This window comes from Coffea eugenioides, chromosome 6, assembly GCF_003713205.1.
Source record: "Coffea eugenioides isolate CCC68of chromosome 6, Ceug_1.0, whole genome shotgun sequence".
Lineage (NCBI taxonomy): Eukaryota > Viridiplantae > Streptophyta > Magnoliopsida > Gentianales > Rubiaceae > Coffea > Coffea eugenioides.
Window position 1 is genome coordinate 10,364,338 of NC_040040.1, and position 23,144 is coordinate 10,387,481.

Below are 23,144 nucleotides of genomic sequence, written 5' to 3' on the forward strand. Positions count from 1 at the left end.
TATTTGATAGTTTGTATAGTAGACACCATGAAGAAGATATATGTGTATTTTGTAGCAATAAAGGGAAATAATAGTAAGGGTGTGTTTGATAAAATTGAAATTTGAATCCATTAAGTCATTGAATTGTTAAATATTAAATCTAATATATTTGAGTGCATATCATATTTAATAATAAGTGAATAGCCAATCACTTAATTTTGAAAACAAGTTTTGTCTAGAAAATTCAGTGCTACTTAATTAACTCAAATGTTCAGTTTTTTGATTATTAAACGGTAAGGATATATTAAAATCTGAATTCATTAAAATTAAGTGCTGAATTGAATTATCAAATAGGACCTAAATCTCGACTAATGTCATAAAATAAAAGGTAAATAATGTCATTGCACAGGGCCTAAATCTTGACTAATGTCATAAAATAAAAGATAAATAATGTCATTGCACTGAGGTAAAGAGTATAAATTTGAGGGTGACGACAGTGATAAAGTGTGATTTTAGCCATAGTTCGAAGTGTGATTAGCCCTGTTATTAATTACTAGCAAAAAGGATTTGTGGATGCAAGCGTGGCAGAGATGCTATAAAGTCAAGCTGCTCGTGAGTAGCTTACGAGCAATTTGATCAAAAGTTTGGTTCAAATTCAGTTTGATCGAGTTTGAGCTCGAGATTGAGCTATTCGTTAAAAGTAACGGGTCGAGTTTAAACATCAGAAGTAAATGCTCGAGTATTCGATGAATTTAATTGAGTATTTATATTATTTATGTATTATATATTTTAATTATGAAATGACTATTATGGGTGTGTATTTTAATAAATTTACATGAAATAATATGTTTAGTAAAAAATCGTGATAGATAGCAAAATGATAACTGATAAATCTAAAATATAAAAAATTAAAAACAAGAAAAAAACTCAAGCTCAATAAGGCCTGCAATTTACTCAATCTCAAATGAGTCAAGTTCGAATTTGATTTCCATTATGTCGAATTGAAATTTGAGCTCAAATTTCTATATTCCATCGAACTCGAGTAGCATTGATATTGATGGAGTTCAAATTCAAGCTCGGTACTAATCTCCTAAAAAGTAAAGAGTAGAAGCAGCGTAGTCCGGACAGAATCTCCGTTACCGTCAAGAACCGGATTCGCTGGAAGCCTGGAATTGGAATAAGTGAATAACTTCTTTCCCATTTTGTAAACACACAAATAAAGGATCAGTCAAATGCAGTATAAAATCTTCAAAAACGCACCAAGGCTCCTCAGTAGGGTTTTTCGTCACAACAGAAAACTAGCGCTGCTCCATCATTTCTCTGTCTCCTTACCCACACCACCAAAACATAACAAAAATATTCACATTTCTTCATCAAAGCACGTAATGTCGATCGATTCGACGCCGCCATTAGAGCTGCTCTCCCTAAGCGACACCGTCGAGGAGGCCCAGTTTTCCCGCCGGGTCCTGATCCACTCTATTCTAAGCCGGCCCGATGGCGGGGCGGGACTAGCAGGTCAAGTTGTGAGAATCGGAGGATGGGTGAAAACAGGCCGAGAACAGGGGAAAGGTGCCTTCGCGTTTCTGGAACTCAACGACGGCTCTTGTCCGGCGAATCTGCAGGTCATAGTGGAGTCCGGCGTGCACAAGCTCGGCGATTTGGTGCCCACCGGCACGTCCGTGTACGTGGAAGGCGAGCTTAAGAAGCCTCCCGAGGGGACTAAGCAGAAAATTGAGCTCAAGGTTCTGAAGGTTCTGGATGTGGGGACTGTTGATGCGGCCAAGTATCCTTTGCCGAAGACCAGGCTTACGCTGGAATTCCTTAGGGATTTTGTGCATCTTCGCCCCCGAACCAACACTGTAATCACTAATCTTCTTATCTTCCGACTTATCCGTGTTTGAGTATCCGGGGATTTGAATAAGTTAGCGTGACAATCTGGAATGCAGATGATGAAATATATGATATTTAGTAATTATTACTGGATGCTGGTTGCTGAATTAATAATGGATTAATCTTTCCTACATTTATAGTGTATATCAATTTTGATGACCGAGAATTATGCAAAATTTGAATTTGAAATCTAATTTTGCACGTGTGGTGAATTTACCGGTGATAGTGTATATACTGTTGTCAGTGTATATAAAATTTACTCATTAATAATTGAATAGAAATATGGGAGAGAGAACCGTGTTTTGTTGCAACAAGGTTTTTTTTTTTTTAAATTAATCGAGATTTTTTGTTGCATTTAGATTTGGGAGATGACCAGTTTCTTGAAGTTTGTCCTGCTGTTGCTCATTCCACTTGCTTTGATTTTGTAATCTACTGTGGCGAATTATTTTAAGTGCATAAAAATGGTTTTTTGGTTCTGAATATCTCTTTTTGCATTTTCCCATTTGTATTCTTGTTATTTACAATTTCGTGAATTGTTCTCCAGATTTCTGCAGTTGCTCGTATCCGTAATGAACTGGCTTATGCCACCCATACATTTTTCCACAAGCATGGATTTCTCTATGTCCACACTCCTATCATAACCACCAGTGACTGTGAGGGTGCTGGTGAGATGTTTCAGGTCACAACTTTAATTAATGAGGCTGAAAAATTGGAAAAGGAGCTTAAGGAGAACCCTGCTCCTTTAGAAGCTGACATAGTAGCTGCTGAGCTCCTCGTTAAGGAGAAGGGAGAAGCCGTTGCTCAACTCAAATCTGCTAAAGCTAGCAAGGAAGAAATTAGTGCTGCTGTTGCGGTGCTCACTAAGGCTAAAGAGAATCTTGTGAAGCTGCAAGAGAGGTTTAGGTTGGGGAACAGATGTAAGCTTAGTGCTGGCATACCAAAAAAGGATGGAAAAATAGATTATTCTGAAGATTTCTTTGCTCGTCAAGCATTTCTGACTGTTTCTGGGCAACTTCAGGTTGAGACATATGCTTGTGCGCTCAGTAGTGTTTATACATTTGGACCAACTTTTCGAGCTGAACAGTCACATACGTCAAGGCATCTGGCGGAGTTTTGGATGGTGGAGCCTGAAATTGCGTTTGCTGATCTCCAGGTAATTACTATTTTCAATCTGAAAAAATTAATGACTCTTTTTGCACTTAATAAGCACACTTCTTTAGAGTAAAATTGCAACTATATGGTGTCTCAAATGATGAGAACTCCGGTTGCCCTTCCCCCATTAAATGTGAAGCAATTGCTATATCAATTTTGTGGCATTGGGTAAAAACCTGAAAGTCAGTTTCTGTTGCTGTTGAATGCAGAAATCCTGACATATACCTGCAACTGGGGACTGCTTTCAAGCGCATTTTTCTTTGTCAAGTCTCTTATATTTTCTCTAATTTTTTTAATCTGGAATACGGGTGGTTGATATGTTTGTTGCTTCACCAGAGATGGCTGACGTTGAATGTTGTGTATGTAGGATGATATGAACTGTGCAGAAGCATATGTGAAATTCTTGTGCCAGTGGTTACTTGATTATTCCCTCGCTGACATGGAGTTTATGGCCGCCCATATTGACAAAACTTGCATCGATAGACTTAAAATGGTTGCCTCAAGCAACTTCTACCGGATAACTTATACAGAAGCCGTAGCAATTCTTGAGGAGGTGTCAAAAGCAAGGAAATTTGAGAATAAAGTAGAATGGGGAATAGATTTGGCATCTGAACATGAGAGGTAACACATCTATCTCCTTCTTTGTTATTTTTTTTTTCCAGATTCGTATGCCTGTGCCTGGGTTCTGATTCTTGTTTTGCTCTGTCACTAGATACTTGACTGAAGAGAAATTTAAAGCGCCTGTCATTGTTTACAACTATCCCAAAGGAATTAAAGCATTCTATATGAAGCTCAATGAAGACAAGAAGACTGTTGCAGCAATGGATGTCCTTGTACCGAAGGTATGTTCTTGGCATATGCTATTATGCAGTAGGTTTTGGTATTTGTATGGCATTTAATCCCCCAACCCCCCACGACCCCCAACGTGCGCGTGCACACACATGTGAAGGCTATTCTTTGCTCTACTTTAGTGGGAATAAAGGTATTAGTTTGATGATCTATTCTCTTAATTCAGGTGGGTGAATTGGTGGGAGGAAGCCAAAGAGAGGAGAATTACGAGGTTCTTAGAGCAAGGTATGCAACTGTTAGTGCTTTAGCTTTGATAACTTTCTAGTCCCTCAAACCTGTTTTGTTCTCCTTTTAACTGTTCCTTTTGTGCTTTGATATTTTTGATCGATGCTTTTCAACGAGTGTCCCGGTGGACGCGTGACAACATGTTTATATTCCAGTACACCTTCAAATCTCATTTGGGTAAACTCTTGTAACACTACCTAATAAAGATACTGTTGCTTTTGTTGTTTTTCTTAATGCAGAATATTGGAGATGAATCTACCACTCGAGCCATACGAGTGGTACCTTGATCTCCGACGATATGGAACTGTCAAGCACAGTGGGTTTGGTCTAGGCTTTGAGAGGATGATTCTTTTTGCTACTGGCATCGAGAACATTAGAGATGTCATCCCTTTCCCCAGATATCCTGGAAGAGCAGATCTTTAAAATTAAAAACCTAGAATATAGCCTATGGATGCTTGAATTTTCAAGTAGTTTATTGACCTTAAAATTTTTATGAAATCAAATGCTTACACATACTCAAAAGTGTGTCGAATACAGTATCACGATTTTTTGGGCTCCGGCATGTGCGTATGAACGAGGTTTTTGTTATTGTAACCAAGCAGTATTTCTATATTTTGATTTGCTTTTGCATTCAGTTGCGGTTGTGGATACTCTATTTTACTTGTCTCTGCAATCATGTATGGTATGAATGGAGGAGGGGTAGGAACAGTTGCTTTTGCAACTTTTTCGGATAGTTGATGGCCCAGATTTTGCCAAAAAAATATATTAAGGTTTAGATTATATTTTATACATCGTTCTTTACATCATGTGTGGGGTTTATAAAATTTTGTTGTATGATTATATGTTGTTAAAAGTGAATTGCACCGTGCGTATATAATATAAAGTTATATTTTGTGTATGTATTTTGTACAAAATCGATCCGAGCAGTATTTCTGATGATGTTCGGTCCGTGTCCGGTATGAATAGTCTCCACTACTGAAAGATGGGCATCATGAATCATATGTGTTTTAACTGGTGGAGAAAGGAATACTGTGTGAGCCTATTCTTGTAAGTTTTGTCAATTTTTAATTTCGAAGACGAGGTCGTGTTGCTTTGCTTTGTAGCAATTGCTGGGATGACAGGAATATTGACATCACAACAAAATGTATATGGAAAATTTGGATTATCATAATAGGGAGAAGCGTAATTCGTAACGAGGGTGGATTCATGAACGAGCGTAATGCGTAATTTGGATTCATGAAGGGTGGAAGCGAGTATGAAGTTACAAGAGTGCCCTTCGACGGTGGCTCTCATTTGGTGTTCATGGGGCTCATGAAGTTGGACATTAGTATTTTGTATGATTTAATAGTGTTTGACAAATTATGTATCTTTTGATACTGTCCGACAATTTGTATAGAATTAGCAAATTTTAAATAATGTCTGCAAATTGTACACAATTAACAACATCTAGAAGGCAAACTGACAAGAACATAATTGCAATTTTTTTTTTGGTCAAAATAATAGAATTGAAATTCAAGGTAGGGAGTTTCCGGTTGCTTCTTTCACCTCACAGATTTTGGATTGAAGTTTTCTGAAGAAAAATTTTTACGTTTTTTTGTGATCACATTTTTCAAACACTTTTTATCTCACATATATCAAATTATTACAGTATATATTTATATAGAAAATCTAGAAAATGGCAATCCAAACCAGAATTTTGGGTATGTTTAGGGTCAATCTACTAGTTGCACTTTCGTAGCAATTTTTTTTGAAGAATTTTCATTTTTATATTTTTGACCAGTTAAAACCAATATTAAAACCATAAAGAAGATTATTTGACTTCAGAAACAAATGCTACTTGTGACTCGACTTAGTATTTTTAAATATAGATGAGCAAAATAGATTAATCAAATTTCACCTTTTTTAACAGTAAAAGGGTAAAAATAGTAGATATTAGACAGTTTATTAAAAGGATAACTTTTTTATACACGTTTAATATATAATTTTTTTTATACGAGCAAGTTTAAACCATGCCACATACACATGAATTTAAGTTTGAAATTTAAACATGACTGCTACTAATGCCAAAAAATTACTATAGTATTAATGTATAAAAAGTTAATCGTTACTTAAAAAAAAAAGATTTCAACAACGAAAGAAGCAATCTTATCGTAACATTTAATCTCTTATTTTATTAATTTTTTATAGAGTTAAAGATTTTCAATCTTGACTAGTCTTCTTCAAGGGCAAAGTATACTTTTTTTTTTTTTTTTTTTGAAAAAGCAAAGTGTACATGTTAATAAAGTGTTTAAAAGCTGGTGGGACAAAGTGTAATTAACCCGATTAATTATCGGCATTATACTATACACATTTAGATGCGTCACCACGACGTCGTGGTGAGCCAGTTTGATTATCCAGCAGAGAATGAAAGAATAAAACTAGACTGAATCAGTAACTTACTGGAAGAGAAGAGAGATTGTGGTGGGGATTACACAAAATTGATGATGCAGAAGCTAACGAGGAAATGGAGGAAATCGGGGGATGAGGATGATAATCTCTCTCTTCCCACTCGCGATGATTCCCGTCCCATGGACCCTCAAGGTATTCCTCTATTTTCCTCTCCATTTTCAGTTCGGGAATAATTATGAAAAAAAAAGCTAATCTCAGCGGAACTTTGGTTGTTGCTTTTTGTATTTTGTAAGTATATTTTAAGGTTATTCATGTTGTTGCAATTTGGATATGCAGAACAAGAGGATCTGGTCAGATCATTAGAGAGTAGTCAAGCTCAACAGTCTCTTCTTTGGAGGGTTATTTCTCTACTTTGCAATCGATTTTTGTATTGTTTTCCGTCTCAATTTATCATCTCATATATTCTTTTTCTATTTTTTTCTGGTCTTCTCAATTGTAGAGCGTGTTTGCTGGCCTACTTTTCTGCTACGTGGTGTTTCTTGTATACTCAATTTATCACCAGGCCTTTTTTCCATGGGAATTGGTATTTGCTTCACTAGAATTTCTTTTCCTCCTTTACAAACATTACAGTGCAGGATGTACAGATGTCTCTTACATGTATACATCAATTTGTAAGTTTGCTTAAGAAATTGGAACTTCATTGGGACAAAATTGAATAACCAATAGATGCTTTGAATTTAGCATTTGGGGTAAATCGGCTTGTTCTCACCTTCTAGGCTGCCTAGGACTTAATATCTCACCAATTTTTTGTTAAGCAAGTTCGCTAGGAGAACTAATTCTTTGTTTGTTTTGTAAGTTTATTAGCCAGGAAATGAAGTTAAGTAGAATTTGCTCACCTTTCTCTTGCATTTGTAGCTTTAAAAACTCATCATGAGTTAACAAATTTTAGTTGGCAGGGGTTGGGAAGGGATGAAAAGTTATGACAACTGATCTTCCAACAGTTTCTTTTTTTCCATGTTGCTGCATAATCTGCATAATAGACATCCGCCAAAACCCTCATCTTAGCCTGCGTATCAAGTTGGTAATTTATCATCATATGTAAAGTTCCAGCTAATACAGAATGCATTAATTTTCTTTATTTCACAGTACTTTCCCCAAGGACATTAAATTGTTAAGTTGAAAATTTTCAAAAGTCACATCTAGGTTTTTGTAGATGATAGCAAGGAGACCAATGAAATGTACCACGCAATGCTCTCGAACGGTTTTATATCCTATTAAGTGCTCAATATAAGTGTTCAATGCCCATTCTTTTGTCTACTGATGAACAGCGCTATCATGCTTATTTTATGTACGAGGTTGACTCATGGAGCATCATAACAGCAGGTTGGTTTCCTCTTTTGCTCCTATCCGCAAGCAGCTATATGTCAACTGATCTCTAACTAAGATGATATTAAGTAATTGGAATTTTTGACACATATGATGTGCTACTTAAGAATTTGCAATCATATTGAAAAAACTCAATTTTTTTTGCTCCCCTTAGTGTTGACTTGGAATATATGGCAGATTGGGCAGCCGTTTTGGTGTGCTTCCTGGCCATTAAGGGGTTACTGCATAACTCGAAGCACCGTCGCCGATGGCTTTGGTCCTCCTGCTGTCCTGGCTTACTATTGATGTTTTTCTGGTTACATCACATGCTGAGGTTGGTTATTACCTGACTCTGCAAAAGTCTGTATGCGCCAGCTCAATTGCAATCTGGTCAGAAGACATTGTGAAGAATAGTAGAATAACCAACTTTTTTCACATCTCCTTCACTTAATCTGAACTTGGCCATAGTTGCAATTATTATCTGATCTGAAGAACATTGTAAAGAATGGTAGAATAACCGACTTTTTTATATCTCTTTTCCTTAATCAAGGATGAAAGTTACTTGAACTTAGCCGTAGTTGCAATTAGTATTGGGGTTTCACAATATAATGCACAAAACTTTCATAAAAATAAGTTGTCTCATATTTTAGTAAACAAGCAACTGCATTCAAACTTGACTGATTATAAATCTGATCTAAATGAAGACTTAATGTTTGTTTCCTTTATTTCACAGATTGTCAAAGTATAGATGGGATGTTTTGTGGCTTCCTCTAGGTCCCCTCAGGTGAGCTTGCTTTGAACTATGCTAACTTAATTCTTTATTGAGTAAATGAGCAGAACATGGTTCCCTGAAATTGCAGTGGAGCTGGAGTCTGCCTTTATGTTGACCATTTACTGAATGAGTCATCTGAAGAAGTTAGAAAACTTCGAGGATATATGTATTCTTACAAGGCCAGTTAAGTTCCGCTTGGATCATTGTTAAAAATGAACAGATAAAACACATACACAACAATCTTCTGATTCTTCAGTGAAGAGAAGTTGGCTTCTTTGGCAAGAGGACCGGCTTCACTGGTCCTCAAGTCGAATGGTTACTTTGTAGAACGGTTACTTGTCAAGATGCATCATTTTCCGTGGTAGAAGCATCTTGTCTTTTGTGATTGTATGGTCAACTAGTGCACATCCTAACATAGCTTAGCTCGACTGACGGTTTCACAGAATTTTTTGTTTAGTATTTTATGGTTCTTTTGCTTTCGTTCACATATTGGTATTTCAGAATTCAATCAAATATCCCGGTTCTATACCCATGCTGTAAGTTGTGCTTGTGCTTGAAAAGCCTTCAAAAGGTATCACTTGCCAGACTGGTTCGCTAATACTTGGCTAAGAGACAAAATGACTGGTTGCAAAGCATGGACCTGGTACCATTTCTGTGCTTGAATGCCAATTCCCGTGTATTTTAGACGTCTTGTGGGATTGAGTGTGGTATTTACTAGTTCTGCTTTTTCTTTTGAGTGGATAGCCAGTGAAGGCTTAGCTCTCAGAACTCCAATCATCTACGAAGGCTTGTACTTGATCATAGGCCAGTCACAACAACAATGTGATTGCCACATCGCCATGAAAATAGCTTCTTCGTATTTACATCGAATGCTAGAAATGAGAATTGAATAACTAGCTAGACAACGCAAATGCTGAATAATTCTTTTTGAACAAAAGCTCGTCTAGAAATGACAACTGAATAACTAGCTGGATACGCAAATGCTGAATAATTTCTTTGGAACAAAAGCTTACGAAAATATAAGTATCTGCTGAATTTACATCACATAGCAACGAATCTGCCAGGTTTTATGACACAGCTACAGCTTCATTGCTAATCAAGCCACTCGAATAAAATAACCAAGCTTGCGTGAATAAATAAAATGTGTTAGATTCAAACTCAGCTTTAACTTGGCTTAATAAGCATAGAACTTGAAATTTACATGTAAAAATTTAAGATGCTCACTCAAAGCTCAGATTTAACAAACTCTCGCTTGGAATTCGGCCTTCGAAGTAACCAATCAAAGCCGCTGTTCAACTCTATTAGGCTCGCTTGAGCATAAAAGTGCATATCCTGAGTTGCTTTGGTTCTAGATGCATTCCAAACATAACTGGCAGCATATACAGCAAAAAAGTCCCAGTTCGGCAGCCACAGAAAATAACTTAAACTCAGCATTGAAAGAGAATTGCTTGACAAGGACAAAGCATCAAAACTTGCAGCTTCCTAGCCAAAAAACATGTATTGCAGCAACATCATCTGAATAAGCCACGCACTCTGGTAATTTAAGAACAGAATAAACTGTGAAAAAACCAAATCCATCTCATGGACGAAGAAAAGTAACAAAAACTTTAATGTATCATTCCAGTCAAATGTAATAGACTATTCATCATCTTCAATAATCTTGGTACCCAGTCCCTTCAGCCCTTCAAGTGGGATCTCTGCAACATTAACAAGAGAGTAAAGCTCTTCTTTCGCATCCTCATCATCATTCCTTTTGCGAGCGATACAAACTCTGACACGTCTTGGGACACTTCGGATCCCCCTGCTCCAGATGTACTTGTTCAGCTTCACATCCACTCTGACATCTGTTGTCCCCATGGCTTTCTGTGCAAATCTTCTGATCTCCTTAATGGCTTTAGGAGCTTTCTTTTTGAAAGTGCTGTTAACCATGATAAGACCGCACAATTAACCCAAGCAACAAAATAGAGCAACATGGATGACAAACGTCAATGACCAAAATACTGTATTGCAAGTACCATCCATCAAAGCAGCCATAATTTGTCAAGCCACAAACAACGCCAAGTGATGCACATTTTTAAAGGACGGCATTGTGTATGAAACCTTTTTTTTTAAGAAGAAAAGCAATAAAGGGAATTAATTGTATTTTTGGTCTGTTTGAGCAGAAAAAAGTTTCAAAGAAATGGATTTGTCAACAAAGTCAGACAAGCATAGAAATTTTCCTCCAAAAATTACAGGATATAAACTGCAAGAATTGTTGCTCTTGTGAAAACAAACTCCACAGCTCAAACCAAACACAGGCTGGTAAAGTTTCAAGTTCTTTTATCTCACCTTTCCTTAAAATTCATGAAAATAGAAACACTCCTAAATTCAGAACAAAACCGTCTTTTTATTGGTTAATCATGAAAGGACATCAACAAATCAAAAGCCTTGACCCGAGTAGAGGACATTTTGCGTGTGTCATGAAGGAAACAACAAATGACAGAGTGATCAGCGTCAAAGTTTTGGATTACAGCTAAACCAAAACACCTAGGACAAATGACAAGAACTACCATAAAACTTGACCAATAACAACAACTAAAAAGGGTTAAATCCTACAGAATTGACAAAGACACCACAACTGGTTCCCTTCCCATTCCCATTTACTGAAGCTGCAACTTATTATCCAGAGCTACCACGAAAATAAATTCTATTTCGGAAAGTAAATAAGAACTATCTTATCAATCCTAACGATCAAGACCCTTCCTCGACTTAAAAAAAAACACATCATTGAAATAAATTGTCACGAAGGCAAGTCTAAATTTTCACAAAAAAGACAGAACAGGAGAAGGGCATAGGTGAAATTTTCTGTGCGTGGTAAAATTACCAGCCATGCAAGCGCTTGTGGAGGTTGATGGTATACTCCCTGGTAACCACCTCCTCTTTTCTTCCTTTAGTTTTGTCCACCATTTTCTTTGCCCCTCTGCTTGTTTAACACTGCATCAGTACAAACAACGAAAACACAGATTATCAATATTTTGTTTGCTCGGAAGCAATTCTAATAATCTGAGAAGAAATTAGAATGTGTGTGCTTCTCAGATACATGCGCTGGTGGAAAGGGGCGAGAAGAGAGCGGGAGAAAGACTACAAGAGACCTCAACACTGGAGCGAGGCGGCAAACCAGTTGTAAGACGTGGATGATTGGGAGGGGTTAGACCCTTTCAACTACTAGGGCTACTGACGGGTGAATGCTGGTAGTGTTGATGATGGGCCGGCCCGTGAACTGATAATTTGTGGATTCTTTATATTGGGCCGCCTTGCCACAGATTTTTTCTCGGCCCAACCAAACTTAATTTTAGGATCGATTGTTTTTTTTTTTTTTTGGTCAATCGTTACTTTATCTTTATAATCCTACTCTATCCTAATATAAGGGAGAGACCCAACTGAACCTACTGGAAGCCAATAAAGACTGAACCATCATCAAACCAGATGGATGCACTACGCATCAATCTAGCCTTAAGGACTTCGTGAAAGGCAAGGATTGAACTCTTGATTTCCCACCTCATCAAGCCTTAAGGACTTGGTGCTGGCCACCAATCCAAAGGCTGACGGTTAATTTTAGGATTGAGATTGTCAACACCCGCAAATTCTGGGAATGCAAGTCTGATTCATTAATTGGGAGTCTGGGACGTCTGTCTTGTGGCAGTTTGCAAATTCTTTTTCCAACTTCTTTTCTTTACTCTTTTTGCCTTGATGATAAATAGATTCCTGAGCTGCAAACAGTGATTCGACTGGGGATGAAGAAAGAGAATTCTTGGGAGTTCTTACTCCACAATGTAGCGTAGTAGGAAACTGAGGGCGGGCCTCTAATATTCGATGAAGCAGAAATAGTGAGTGCTCAAGCAATTTTATTCCTGTAAGAATCGTCATTCGCATTACAGTGATGATGATGATGAAGTCTCTCTCGCTCGCACAATCTGTGAGCACGCCAACTTTCCATGTTAAATCTGTTCAAAACCCCATCAATAACAGTGAAGCATTGTACACATTCGAATTCATAGAATATCCAAAATAGTACATTAACTAACATCCCTGATCTTTACGGACCAGGCAATCTCTATGATACATTGCACACAGCTGCTATCCTACCTTGTATTCTGATCAGGCCTAATAATGTTGACGGTGCACTCACTTCCCAGGTTTATTGATCACCTCCACGTGTCTCATAAATGTTGTCTACTAATATTCTAGTATATCAACTTATATATGCAGTATAAACTGAAAGTCCAAGCTTCAATCATCTCCAAAAGAATTTGAAGTGCTCCTCCACCTGAAGACTAGTCCAATTCTTCAAGGATTATTTCTTGTTTGTTGAATGTGCCATCCACCTTATGTGAACAAGCATGCCGACTCATAGTCCACTATAAGTCTGACGACGACATTGTAATCTGGTTGGGAAGAGGAGAACAACTTTCGCTATGATCTCAGTGTACTTCGTGAGTACCTCCATAAACTTAGACCCAAAACTGCCAAGCCAGCAATGCCAGCCAAAAACTGCACCAATAATTGAGTACTAAAGTTAAAAAGTAGCTTCCTGGAGATAATAGGAAGATGCCAAGGTTAATCAATTAGTTAAATGGTAGTTCTGTTGAAGAAGGCAACCAAACATAAAATGATAGTAGGTGCTCCTGAAAACTCTGATTACAAGTACCTACTCAAAAAACAGTTAATAAGATGCAGTTCTCAAATTTAGAGCAAGCACCTTCAAGTAGTATAAAGGATAAAATTATATATAACAAGAACGTTGAAGCTGCAGACAGCATGTGTGCAGAATATTTCATGTGAACAAAAAGTCGACCACCAGGAATTAGATACAGTGACTGACCTTTGCATCCCTACCATAGTGTTTTCTGCCAGATCTGATAAATGACTTTAACCTTTTCCAACGAGATGCCTGAGGCATTAGAATTACAACCGTGTATTGCTTGATGCAAGGAAAAGGTAAAATTCTCTGCAGAGCTAGCTGTGCTGTTGATGGTCTCAATGAGTTTCTTACTTTGGAACGTCCCTCATCTTGAACCTACACAGAGAATCATACTTAAAAAGCATCTTTCTAACAAATTCTACACACGGTTCACAGATAACAATTTTGGAGAGCAGTACAATTAGAAAATCATATAGAACCTTGACTGGCACATGATTTGTGATTGGTAACTTTTACAGTTTGCTTAAAGCAGATGAACTCCCCTGAAACGAAAGTGTAATGACTGCTACCCTCAGTTTAATACTGTAACGTGTCAAGTTGTTCAGAAGAAAAATGCACTCCAGTAGCAAAAAACCTATAGCAAACTTTCTAGACAGGGTTAATTCTTTTTCTTTTGCTTTATTAATCGTTTCAGAAAAATGAACTCAAGATGTGGACTTACAAAGAAAACATAAACAGGATAATTTCAATTCTTCAAGCAGTCAATACACATAATCTGGATATAATGCTTCAAATCCCAAAATCATAAGAAAATATTTGCATCACTCGAAAAAGAAAGGTTTTAATCCTTCTAGCCCTTATTGCTTGTACTCGATAATGTCAGTATGGCAATAAGTTTCAAAGATACTTTTCCAACAAAGTCCTTGCTCATGCCAATGACATAGCACAAGCAAAACATGAAAACCACTGATATTGAAATTCGCCATATCAGCATAAAGACACCAACCTGAAAAGAAGCACCAACATCACCACAATATATCCTTGACTGGTAGCTACGCAAAATCCTATCCAGCCAGTAGAAATTCTCCTGATGAAGCAGAAAATTGGTGAGTTTGTCAAAGTTCAAAAATATAAGGAATTTTGCAGTTCCTTTCTAACCATTATTAGCAAAAAATATAATTGATAAATTTGACCTGCAATCCATTTTCATGAGCCCTTTGTTCAATTTCAAGAATGCTTAAGACATCATCATCTGAAGGGCCTTCATCTTGAAGACGAAGTATCTCAGCCAAAGCAAGATCCACCTGGGCAAAATAGGGCAAAATAGAATTTTTGCTTAATCACGAAAAACTACCCAAATTTGTAAGGGAAGAAACCAATTACCAATGCAGATGAGATGTCTGGATCACAAGAGAAATTGATACTAATGTCCCCACGAACATTACCAACTCTTGAGGGTTTATTGCCACCAAGGAAGACAGAAACGCCGACAGAGTAAATCTGATAAACAATATAACATGATTGAGGCCATAGACAAGACACTTTGCAGATAATAAAGCAAAGAAGAGCTATGAAACCTGTCCATGCTTAAAGCGGAGGACTTGTAATATCTTGGTTTCCAGAAGCTTGCTCAGAAAGCCAACGAGGTGGGCATCTTCCATCTGACATTTCAAGGGGAGAAGAATTCAATTTGGAAATCACCAGAAAAAACAGAATCTCTGGGCAACTGGAACAACCAAGTCCATTACAAACGAAGAATGTACTTACCATATTTTCATTCTTTAGCTCAACAGGAAAGCATAGCTGGACCAAACACTGTGCTTCAACCATAGGGCTGTGAACAGCTTCTCTACAACCAAATGCAACATTTACATTAGCTTTTGGCTTTTGAGAGAACATGTCCATCTTATTCATGTGTAAAGATAAAGCTATTACACAGTCATGTATCCAATGACACAAGATGGACGAGGTTCCTATGCAAAAAAAAGAAAAGTAAAACATTCTATTCTTTTACTATGCGCAAACAGTATACAACTACAGATACCTAATTATGGTTGAAGGGAAAGTGAATGGCAAGCCTTTGAGTTCGTCGCGGTGGAAACTTAAAATGTGCTCAAGAGGCCTAGGTATCCCTCCCTGCATGATGAAATGTATACCTTTAATAGAGATGCTTGGTTTTCCTAACTCAAATATCCTTCAGAAAGGGAAGTGACTTACCAAATACAGCAATATCAGTGGCAATGCGATAGCAGGCTCAATATTCCCAACAATCACCACAGTAAAAGTAGATGGATCCTTGAAGCAATTGTTAAAAAATTGACATGCTTTAAATGGATCAACTTTTCGAAGGTCACTGATTCTTATTGGCTGCAGGAAAATGTTCAACTTATAAGTTGGATAAATGGGACAAACTGCTAAAAGATCCAAAATTACTTCATCACTCACTCTGAAGAAATAAGAGTTCCCATAATTGAGTTCCCTGACACGATTTGCAAATGCAGTATAAGGGTCTCTTTCTTGAGCACGCACTGCTTCTTCTGCCATTTGCATCACAATATTAACATCTTCTTCTCCTGGTTCCAGGTTTGTTGTAAAAAGTTGATATACAAGCTGGAAAGAATGTAAATGAAAAAGATTAAAACTGGACACAATATGATAAACATTAAATGGTGAAATATTTAGGATACAAGTGAAAGCAAATCCAAAATTTATTAGTCCTACACCCAAAAAATTGAATTAAATACAAAGGGGCACAGAGAAGCTATTCATTCAACAAAACAGGTATCGATGCTCATGAAATCTGGGTTAGAAACAAAGTTGCAGTCTCCAATGCATAAATCCGTCTACAATCATCTAATCTACTGCTTTTTCTACCCAGAACAAATAAAAAAACTAAAAAATGATGCTTGTTATTCCTCTCACAAAATCAACTATGGATTACGTTAAAGAAGTAAAGAATAAATCTGGAAAATTGAACAACAGAACTGATAGAGATAAGCAGCAGGAATCACCTAAGGTTTATAAGAGGTGTGGCAAGGATTTTTCCAATGCCCAAGCTTTGATTTGGCGTGCTTTTGAACACAAACAACCTATTTAGGAGTTGGTTTAAGTCTTAATGTGTCTATCTTCTCATTTGAGTTACCAGGGATATTTCAGTAATTTTGGCTCCTCACGGGAATTTTATGTTTATGTTAATTTACTGTTTGGTGATTACTTGTGGTAATTAGTATTTTATTTGTCAGTCTTGGGGTGAATAAGCAAGCTTTTACTATAATTCTATTCTAGTTAAGAATTTTAATTAGAGTAGGAGTCACGTCTAAGTGTACACAAGTCTCATTCGTTTCCACAAAGATAAGACAGATTTCCTTCATTAATAATATCCCTGCAGAATTTTGTCTTATAAAGTGATGCAGATGCCTAGAGGTTTCTAGAAGTGATTCCTAAAGTGTCCTAATCTGATATCCTCCTTGTTTGCGTGCTTTCTGTGATTTTCTTTAACTTTCTGTTCTATTAGAATTAGAGAATTTTGACACCTGCAATTTGCCTATAATCTTGTTATAGACTGCAAGTTTTAAAGCCATAACCTACCCTACAAAATCTGTTTGGCCTGCCAAGCTGTTATGCTGTGTCAAGAACTCTCTGACTATGCTTTTACATGGTGTGCTGACCATGTAATAGATATTATAACAAACAAAACCAACCTGCAAGGCAGTTTCCAAGTCTGAAGGTGAACAATCACCAGAAAAGGTTCTCATATATGCACCAAGCTTTGTGCCAACGTCAGCTCTTTTCCCAGCAAGCATATCCATAAGCACTGAAGGTCTATAGCCAAAAACACCAATCTCTCCAGCAATTGTTGGACCCATTGAACATGAGAAGTAGTCACTTTCAGGAAGCTCAGATAAGCCCCCATAAGAGAAACCTGTGAATAAAACCTATTTAAACAAATAGTTAATTATGAAAACATGCTCATGGCAATTTGAAATCTTGTCAGGAGTAACTATCTAACAGAAATCTTTTTCATAAGAAATAACTCAGATTCTTCTTCAGAAGAGTCCAAGTAATTTAAACATCAAGAGTTCTAACTATTTTCTTTTATTATAGCAGGAGAACCTTTGTCTAAGGCAAGCTCCAACCCTCCAGAATCAAGTTTCTTAACAGGAGCTATTATCAAGTAACAGTTACAAGGCTTTCCTTGGGTATATATTAGTCTCCAATTCCATTCCTTCTTTCTATGTCTTTGTTTTGGGCCAAGGAATGGAGCCAAAATATGAGACATATCACCTCTCTATATACATCTACACTCCTAGAGAATGAAGAAAGATACACCAGCTTTGAGAAGCTATCTATCCAGCTACAATAATTCCAATCATCAGCTTTAAGGTGCAAAATGATTTCCTAAACTCCTTCAAAGTGTTCCTCTCTTTACATGGATCCCAAAAATTATGCAATGGACTATTCATGTTTTCTTTAGCAGATGCTGCTATAATATGATCCTAGAATTCGCCAAATCTGAAAATCATAACATCAAAAGTTTCACTAATTCAACTCCAGACCGTGTCATTTAGAAAATAATAGCTGAACTTGACAAACTTGCCCCAAGACTTGAATCTTAACATGCATTATTCCTTGAGAATCTCGACAACAGAATGGAGTTTCAAATCAAACAAATTTCATCAGATTTAATAATACCTGGTCGTCAAAAAAGTCAGTGCATTTATAGCAAACTCGCATGCCATTTGATAAAACTAACTCAGTTGCTGCAATATTGGAATATTCAAGCTGCTGCATGATGGACCTGAAACAAAGTAAAATTGAATCAATAATTGTTAATAGATTTAGACAGCATGACCTTGTAAATAGCAACTGACAATATAAAAACTGGTTGATAAGGAGAAATATCACCAAAACCTAACAAGATAGATTACTAAAACAACGTACTCATCCATAGTATATTTGATAATCAGAAAGGTAAATGTACCCTGGATTTGGCTTTGTACTAACAATTTCTTCTGGAATGTATTCATCATCCCACGGAGAAATACCCCCTTCTTTCTCAAGGGAATTGATCTTCAGAACAACAGCTTTCAAATCATCCACTGTGGCTGTTGCATGAGGCTCAATTATCTTTATGACACAGCTATGTGATGTCATAAAGTTCTCTGAATATCTGGATACATCAGATGCCGTAATATCTAGTCAAAGAAAAAGAAGGCTGAGCAATTAGTTTCAAGCTTGGGTTCTTGTTAGCTACCTAAAATGAAGCACTCAGAAATACTCACAGGGTAAAAGAGTTTTGTGAAGTTGAGCCTCATACTCAATTCCAACAACAGGTTCATTCCGAAGAAAATGCTGAAAGTAAAAGGTGAAGGCATGCGATTTAAAAGGATTGCTTCAAAACCATTGGGGTTTTCCTTTAATAAGAGAGTATAGGTAAGAAGCCAAGCAGAGAGAGAGAGGGAGAGAGATTAACCAACTACTACCTGCAAGTATTCATCTCGCAAGTTGGTTGATTGCATCTGATCTCGCTCCAGATATGCAGATTCAATCTCTGACATCAGCAAAGCACGAACAACAGTTATCTCACGTTCAGAGAACCCATGCATACGAACCCTAGCAACCTGAAATGGAAGGTATCACTGAAATGTATAATAAGTACTTAGATAAGATCACAAAAGAGGCATACCTCAGTGAGCATTGATTTCAGTGCCTCAATGGTCCCCTTCTCTTTACATGATGAAGTCATTATGTATGCCTTACAGGGATGAACAAGGACATCTGCAGCAGCTGAGCACGAAAAATATGGTGGATCCTTCTTACGAGATAATTTAAAAAATCTCTGGTTTAAAGCATGAAAAAACATGGACTCTGCCAGCAAATCTCGGTAATCCTTCACAGTTCTAAGCTCTTCAACAGCCATCTTGCAACTAATCATCACTGCTGACTGTTAACAAGCCAAATGGGGAAAAAAATCTATTAGTATGTATTATCTAACCAATTATTAAATAAAAAAAAAAATTACTAATGCATAGAGGATGTCTTTCACGTATAGTAGGAAGACAAGAAATTTATAAGTGCATCCTCAAATGGATAAAGGGCAGTGAAAAGCTGACCCCAGCTGCTTCAGATTCCACAAAGCATGAAAAGCGTGGCTCTTCATGACATGGAACAGGGAAGTATGGCATAACTGGAGGGACTGCAGCTGAAAACTTGTGTCCAAAATGAGCTTTTATCAAGTCAACAACACCCTGCAATGAAGAGAAAAAGAGAGGAGAAAATTACAATGCACAAAGGCTTAACTTCAAACAACTTCATGGTTATCTCTCAGAATCAAACAGCAGAAAATGTTCAAACCTGTGTATCAGGAAAATCTCCAACAGCAATCACGCACATGTTTTGCGGGTGGTACCATTTTCTGTAAAACTCCTTCACTGTTTCAGGTGAAACTGTACGTATTACCTTTTCCAATCCAATGGGTAAGCGCTCAGCATACTACAATCATATTAGAAGTGTTAATCTTCAAAATGAAACAACCAGTCAGCAGGAGAATAAAAAGTCATTGTTCAAACCCTGAACCCTGAACCCTGACCCCAAAAATAAACAAAACATGAAATATTTGGCCTTTGAGCTTCATGAACAAGTATGTATTCTTTCCTTTTTCTTTAGTGGCCTAAACTATTGCCACCCATTAATTAATTGAAATGAAACACGAGAGAATAGGCTAATCCAACTTAACGAAACCTGTTTCCAAGAAAAGATTCCTAAAGATTATTGAAAACATGAATCAATAACAAAATTAAAATATTAAAAGAAAAGGGAAAAGTAGTTTTTAATTTTCATCTTTGTCCATCCACTTTCTTATGTTTTTTGTTAGTCTTACTGCCCAAATTTGGATTTTGTACAACTGAAGAAGCATCAGGGGGGAAAATAAAAAAGAACTGCTAAATGTCAAGCATCAAATTAGCAATGGGAAAATTATTATTTTCATCCACTCAAGTAATTCTGTAGAGGCACCAGAACTTCATACAGCTCCATGTATCGAGTAGAGGACAATTTGTAAAAGCAAGAGGGAAGTAAGGTGGGCTGGACAAGAATTGGAGCAGGGTTGAAGAACAACCTTTGAACCTTCCATCATAAGAATCCAATGGGCATCCTGCATCCTTCCATTAGCATTTCTATTCCCCCTATACTCTTCCATGACAGCTCCTCTTTCTTTTTCCAGATCTTCCATTGACACGCGGACCTATGTAATAGAAGTAAAGAAAGTTGGAAATCGCAAGCAGAAAATTAAGGAAATACCCGTACACTTTCGACAATATTTTAGAACAGGAAAAATCTTGTTGGCACCTCCATACTGAATTCTGCCAAGACCGAAATAGCCTGAGACAGTAGTCCAGGCTTGTCAATGGGAACAAACAGCTCATAAACAGTCTCATCAGCTGATGTGACAGCATTTTGACAGGCACCAAATTCTGCCCCAATGCTTTCAAGAAATTTGATGATATCATGATTCGTGTAATTTGTAGTAGCACTGAAAGCAAGATGCTCAACAATATGAGCAACTCCACGCTCTTCCTCCTCTTCCAAAACTGAGCTGCCATGAATTAGAAACTCAGCTTGCTAACTATATCAGTCATTCCAATAATATGCACACCTTTCAAACGTCAACTAGTTCAATTAGCTTCACACATCGCCAGCACATCATAGCAGACATAAATTAAAGAAAAAAAACCAGGAAAAATGCACATGGGTACACATGCATATATTGCACCATCTTTATTTAAAACTTGTCCTCTCCTTACTGATTAGCTGGATGAAATACATAAGAGGTCATGCATTAGGCTTGCGCTTATGCATAATCCTTGTCCATGGATGTACAGACAACAAAGGATAGCATTTTGGCACATACAAGCACACAAGTACATATGGCTGTATAGACAAGAAATAATAGCATTTTGTCACATACATGTATTGCACCATCTTTCTTTCAAAAGAAATTCTTTACATAATATATATAGCTGTTTAAAACATATAAAAGGTCTCAACATAGGCTTGTGGTTATCTAGTTACTATTACATACGCACATTTCTCCCCTTTGCAAATTGTATTCTACTTACTACATGGATATATAAGCTACAGACGACAGCATTTTGACGCATGCATATATCACAAACTTACAAGTACACATATTCCACAATCTTGATTTTCCAAATCGCTCCAAAAATACTGCATATAGCTGTAGAAAGATAAAAAAGGTTTAGGCAAAGGCTTGTGGTTGTATACATATGCATTAAGCCATGAAAGGACATTATTTAGTTAAACTTGTAGGAATATACATACGGGCGTATATTTTAGTGTCAAAGATAGCATTTTGAACATACATGCACATATCCATGGTAACCCTTCCCCCATCACATACAGACATACATATTTACACACGTGTAAAAATTCAAGGGGAGAACGTAAAAACATATTGCTTTTACCCAAAAAAAAAAATCCTCCCGTTTCCACATAACGATCAAAAACTGAAGTCTGCACACACACACACACACACACAAACCTATACAACCCACTATAAAGAACTCAATGTGCACAATTCTACTATATTTAAAAAAGAAAAAACTCTATTCTCAGATGCAATGCGTTAAAAATAAATACAGAAGAACCCAATTCATATTAATTGCACTGGAATTAACTGCAAACAAGAAATTGAAGAAATGGCAGCAGAGGGAAGAGAGAGAACAAACCCGGCCTTGACAGCGAGGGCAAGAGCAGCTCTCATCCTAGGCTTTGGATTGGATCGGACATAGTAAGTCAGGCCATTGTCTAGTCTGCCATAGTCTACTCCGAAGGGCTCTTCCGCTAAAACGGCGTCCATGTCGACCTCGACTAGTTTCAAGGACCGAAAGCCACTCTTCCGTTTCTTCATCAGGTCTGGTGAAGCTGCCTCTGCTGGCGGTAACAAATCCATCTTTACTGTTTCTAAAATCACAATTGTAGTATACCGTGCTACTTATTACTAGCTTTCTTCTATTCTGGGCAATTTTCAAGGGGTAAAATTATTATCGGTTTTTTTTTTTTGGGAGAGGGGTTTGGTTTGGGCGAGGGGGCTGTGAGCAAGGACGGAATATCTTCTCAGAGTGGCGTTATCTACAGCAATACGCTGCGGGTTTCCTGTCTTATGATGAGAGCCGTTTTTGACATTTCTTGTACTTTGCCCTTCGGTTTGATTAATCTTGGAAGCAGGTTGGGACTTCGGACTTCCTTTTTTTTTTTTTGGGTTTCCTCCAAAAATTAGTGAACTCAATTCAATGTTTGCAACAAAATGATTTGTATGTCCAAAATTTGCTGTCTTTTAGGCATATCGATTCAATGTTTTTTGTTTTGTCAAAAGAAAAGGAAAAAAAAAAGTCCAAAAAATGCATATGAAAGAGCTTCATAATAGTGTAATTGTTTTTTTCCCCTCTCTTTCTTTTCGTTATACGTTTAAAAAAAGTAAAAACTAAATAAAAATTGGTAAATGTGAAGATAAAAATATGTTATATATGATCAGTAATGCTTTAACACATTCCTCTAGGGCAACCGCCCAAAAGAAAAATTAAATGCAAATGTTGACTTGCAGCTTAATTGGATGATGTTTGTGATTCAACTTGACACAAGACCTCGGAATAATAATATCAAAAGCCAATGCAGACCAAAAAGAAAAAGAATTAATTTTTTATACACTGACACTATTGTATATACTTTCACCTTTAGATGCATGACATATATCCGAATTTGAATTTAAAATTCAAATTTTGTATATGTATGATACATTCAACTGTGATAATGTATACACTGTCA

The 23,144-nt window shown here is 37.0% G+C and overlaps 4 protein-coding genes across 5 annotated transcripts; 2 read left to right on the top strand and 2 right to left on the bottom strand.

Moving 5' to 3' along the window:
• The first annotated feature begins 1,241 nt into the window (after positions 1-1,241).
• Positions 1,242-4,729, top strand: LOC113775369 (asparagine--tRNA ligase, cytoplasmic 1). The gene is made up of 6 exons (XM_027320209.1): positions 1,242-1,838; positions 2,414-3,022; positions 3,389-3,642; positions 3,734-3,863; positions 4,037-4,095; positions 4,335-4,729. The coding sequence occupies exons 1-6, from the start codon at positions 1,365-1,367 to the stop codon at positions 4,516-4,518; spliced, it is 1,710 nt and encodes a 569-aa protein (XP_027176010.1). The 5' UTR covers positions 1,242-1,364; the 3' UTR covers positions 4,519-4,729.
• Positions 4,730-6,472: 1,743 nt separating this feature from the next.
• LOC113774978 lies at positions 6,473-9,148 on the top strand. Its single transcript, XM_027319655.1, has 7 exons — positions 6,473-6,675; positions 6,820-6,881; positions 6,983-7,066; positions 7,812-7,866; positions 8,047-8,182; positions 8,582-8,632; positions 8,709-9,148. The coding sequence occupies exons 1-7, from the start codon at positions 6,576-6,578 to the stop codon at positions 8,806-8,808; spliced, it is 588 nt and encodes a 195-aa protein (XP_027175456.1). The 5' UTR covers positions 6,473-6,575; the 3' UTR covers positions 8,809-9,148.
• A 630-nt stretch (positions 9,149-9,778) lies between these two features.
• On the bottom strand, positions 9,779-11,831 carry LOC113774942 (60S ribosomal protein L31). 2 transcript variants are annotated; one of them, XM_027319604.1, is made up of 3 exons: positions 11,752-11,831; positions 11,484-11,593; positions 9,779-10,538 (listed from the first exon to the last, which is right to left on the bottom strand). In XM_027319604.1, exons 2-3 carry the CDS (start codon positions 11,564-11,566, stop codon positions 10,259-10,261), a joined length of 363 nt encoding a protein of 120 aa, XP_027175405.1. In that variant the 5' UTR covers positions 11,567-11,593; positions 11,752-11,831; the 3' UTR covers positions 9,779-10,258. The 2 variants fall into 2 exon arrangements, with proteins under 2 accessions (XP_027175405.1, XP_027175406.1); XM_027319605.1 differs by having other exon boundaries at positions 11,700-11,772.
• A 642-nt stretch (positions 11,832-12,473) lies between these two features.
• Positions 12,474-22,432, bottom strand: LOC113775538 (zinc protease PQQL-like). Its single transcript, XM_027320467.1, has 21 exons — positions 22,049-22,432; positions 20,649-20,895; positions 20,419-20,544; positions 19,656-19,793; positions 19,415-19,549; positions 18,988-19,245; positions 18,785-18,922; positions 18,584-18,653; positions 18,283-18,496; positions 17,994-18,099; positions 17,003-17,236; positions 15,747-15,911; positions 15,519-15,668; positions 15,346-15,437; positions 15,069-15,150; positions 14,879-14,962; positions 14,685-14,801; positions 14,495-14,605; positions 14,308-14,388; positions 13,482-13,676; positions 12,474-13,150 (listed from the first exon to the last, which is right to left on the bottom strand). Exons 1-21 carry the CDS (start codon positions 22,270-22,272, stop codon positions 13,073-13,075), a joined length of 3,045 nt encoding a protein of 1,014 aa, XP_027176268.1. The 5' UTR covers positions 22,273-22,432; the 3' UTR covers positions 12,474-13,072.
• Positions 22,433-23,144: the final 712 nt, after the last annotated feature.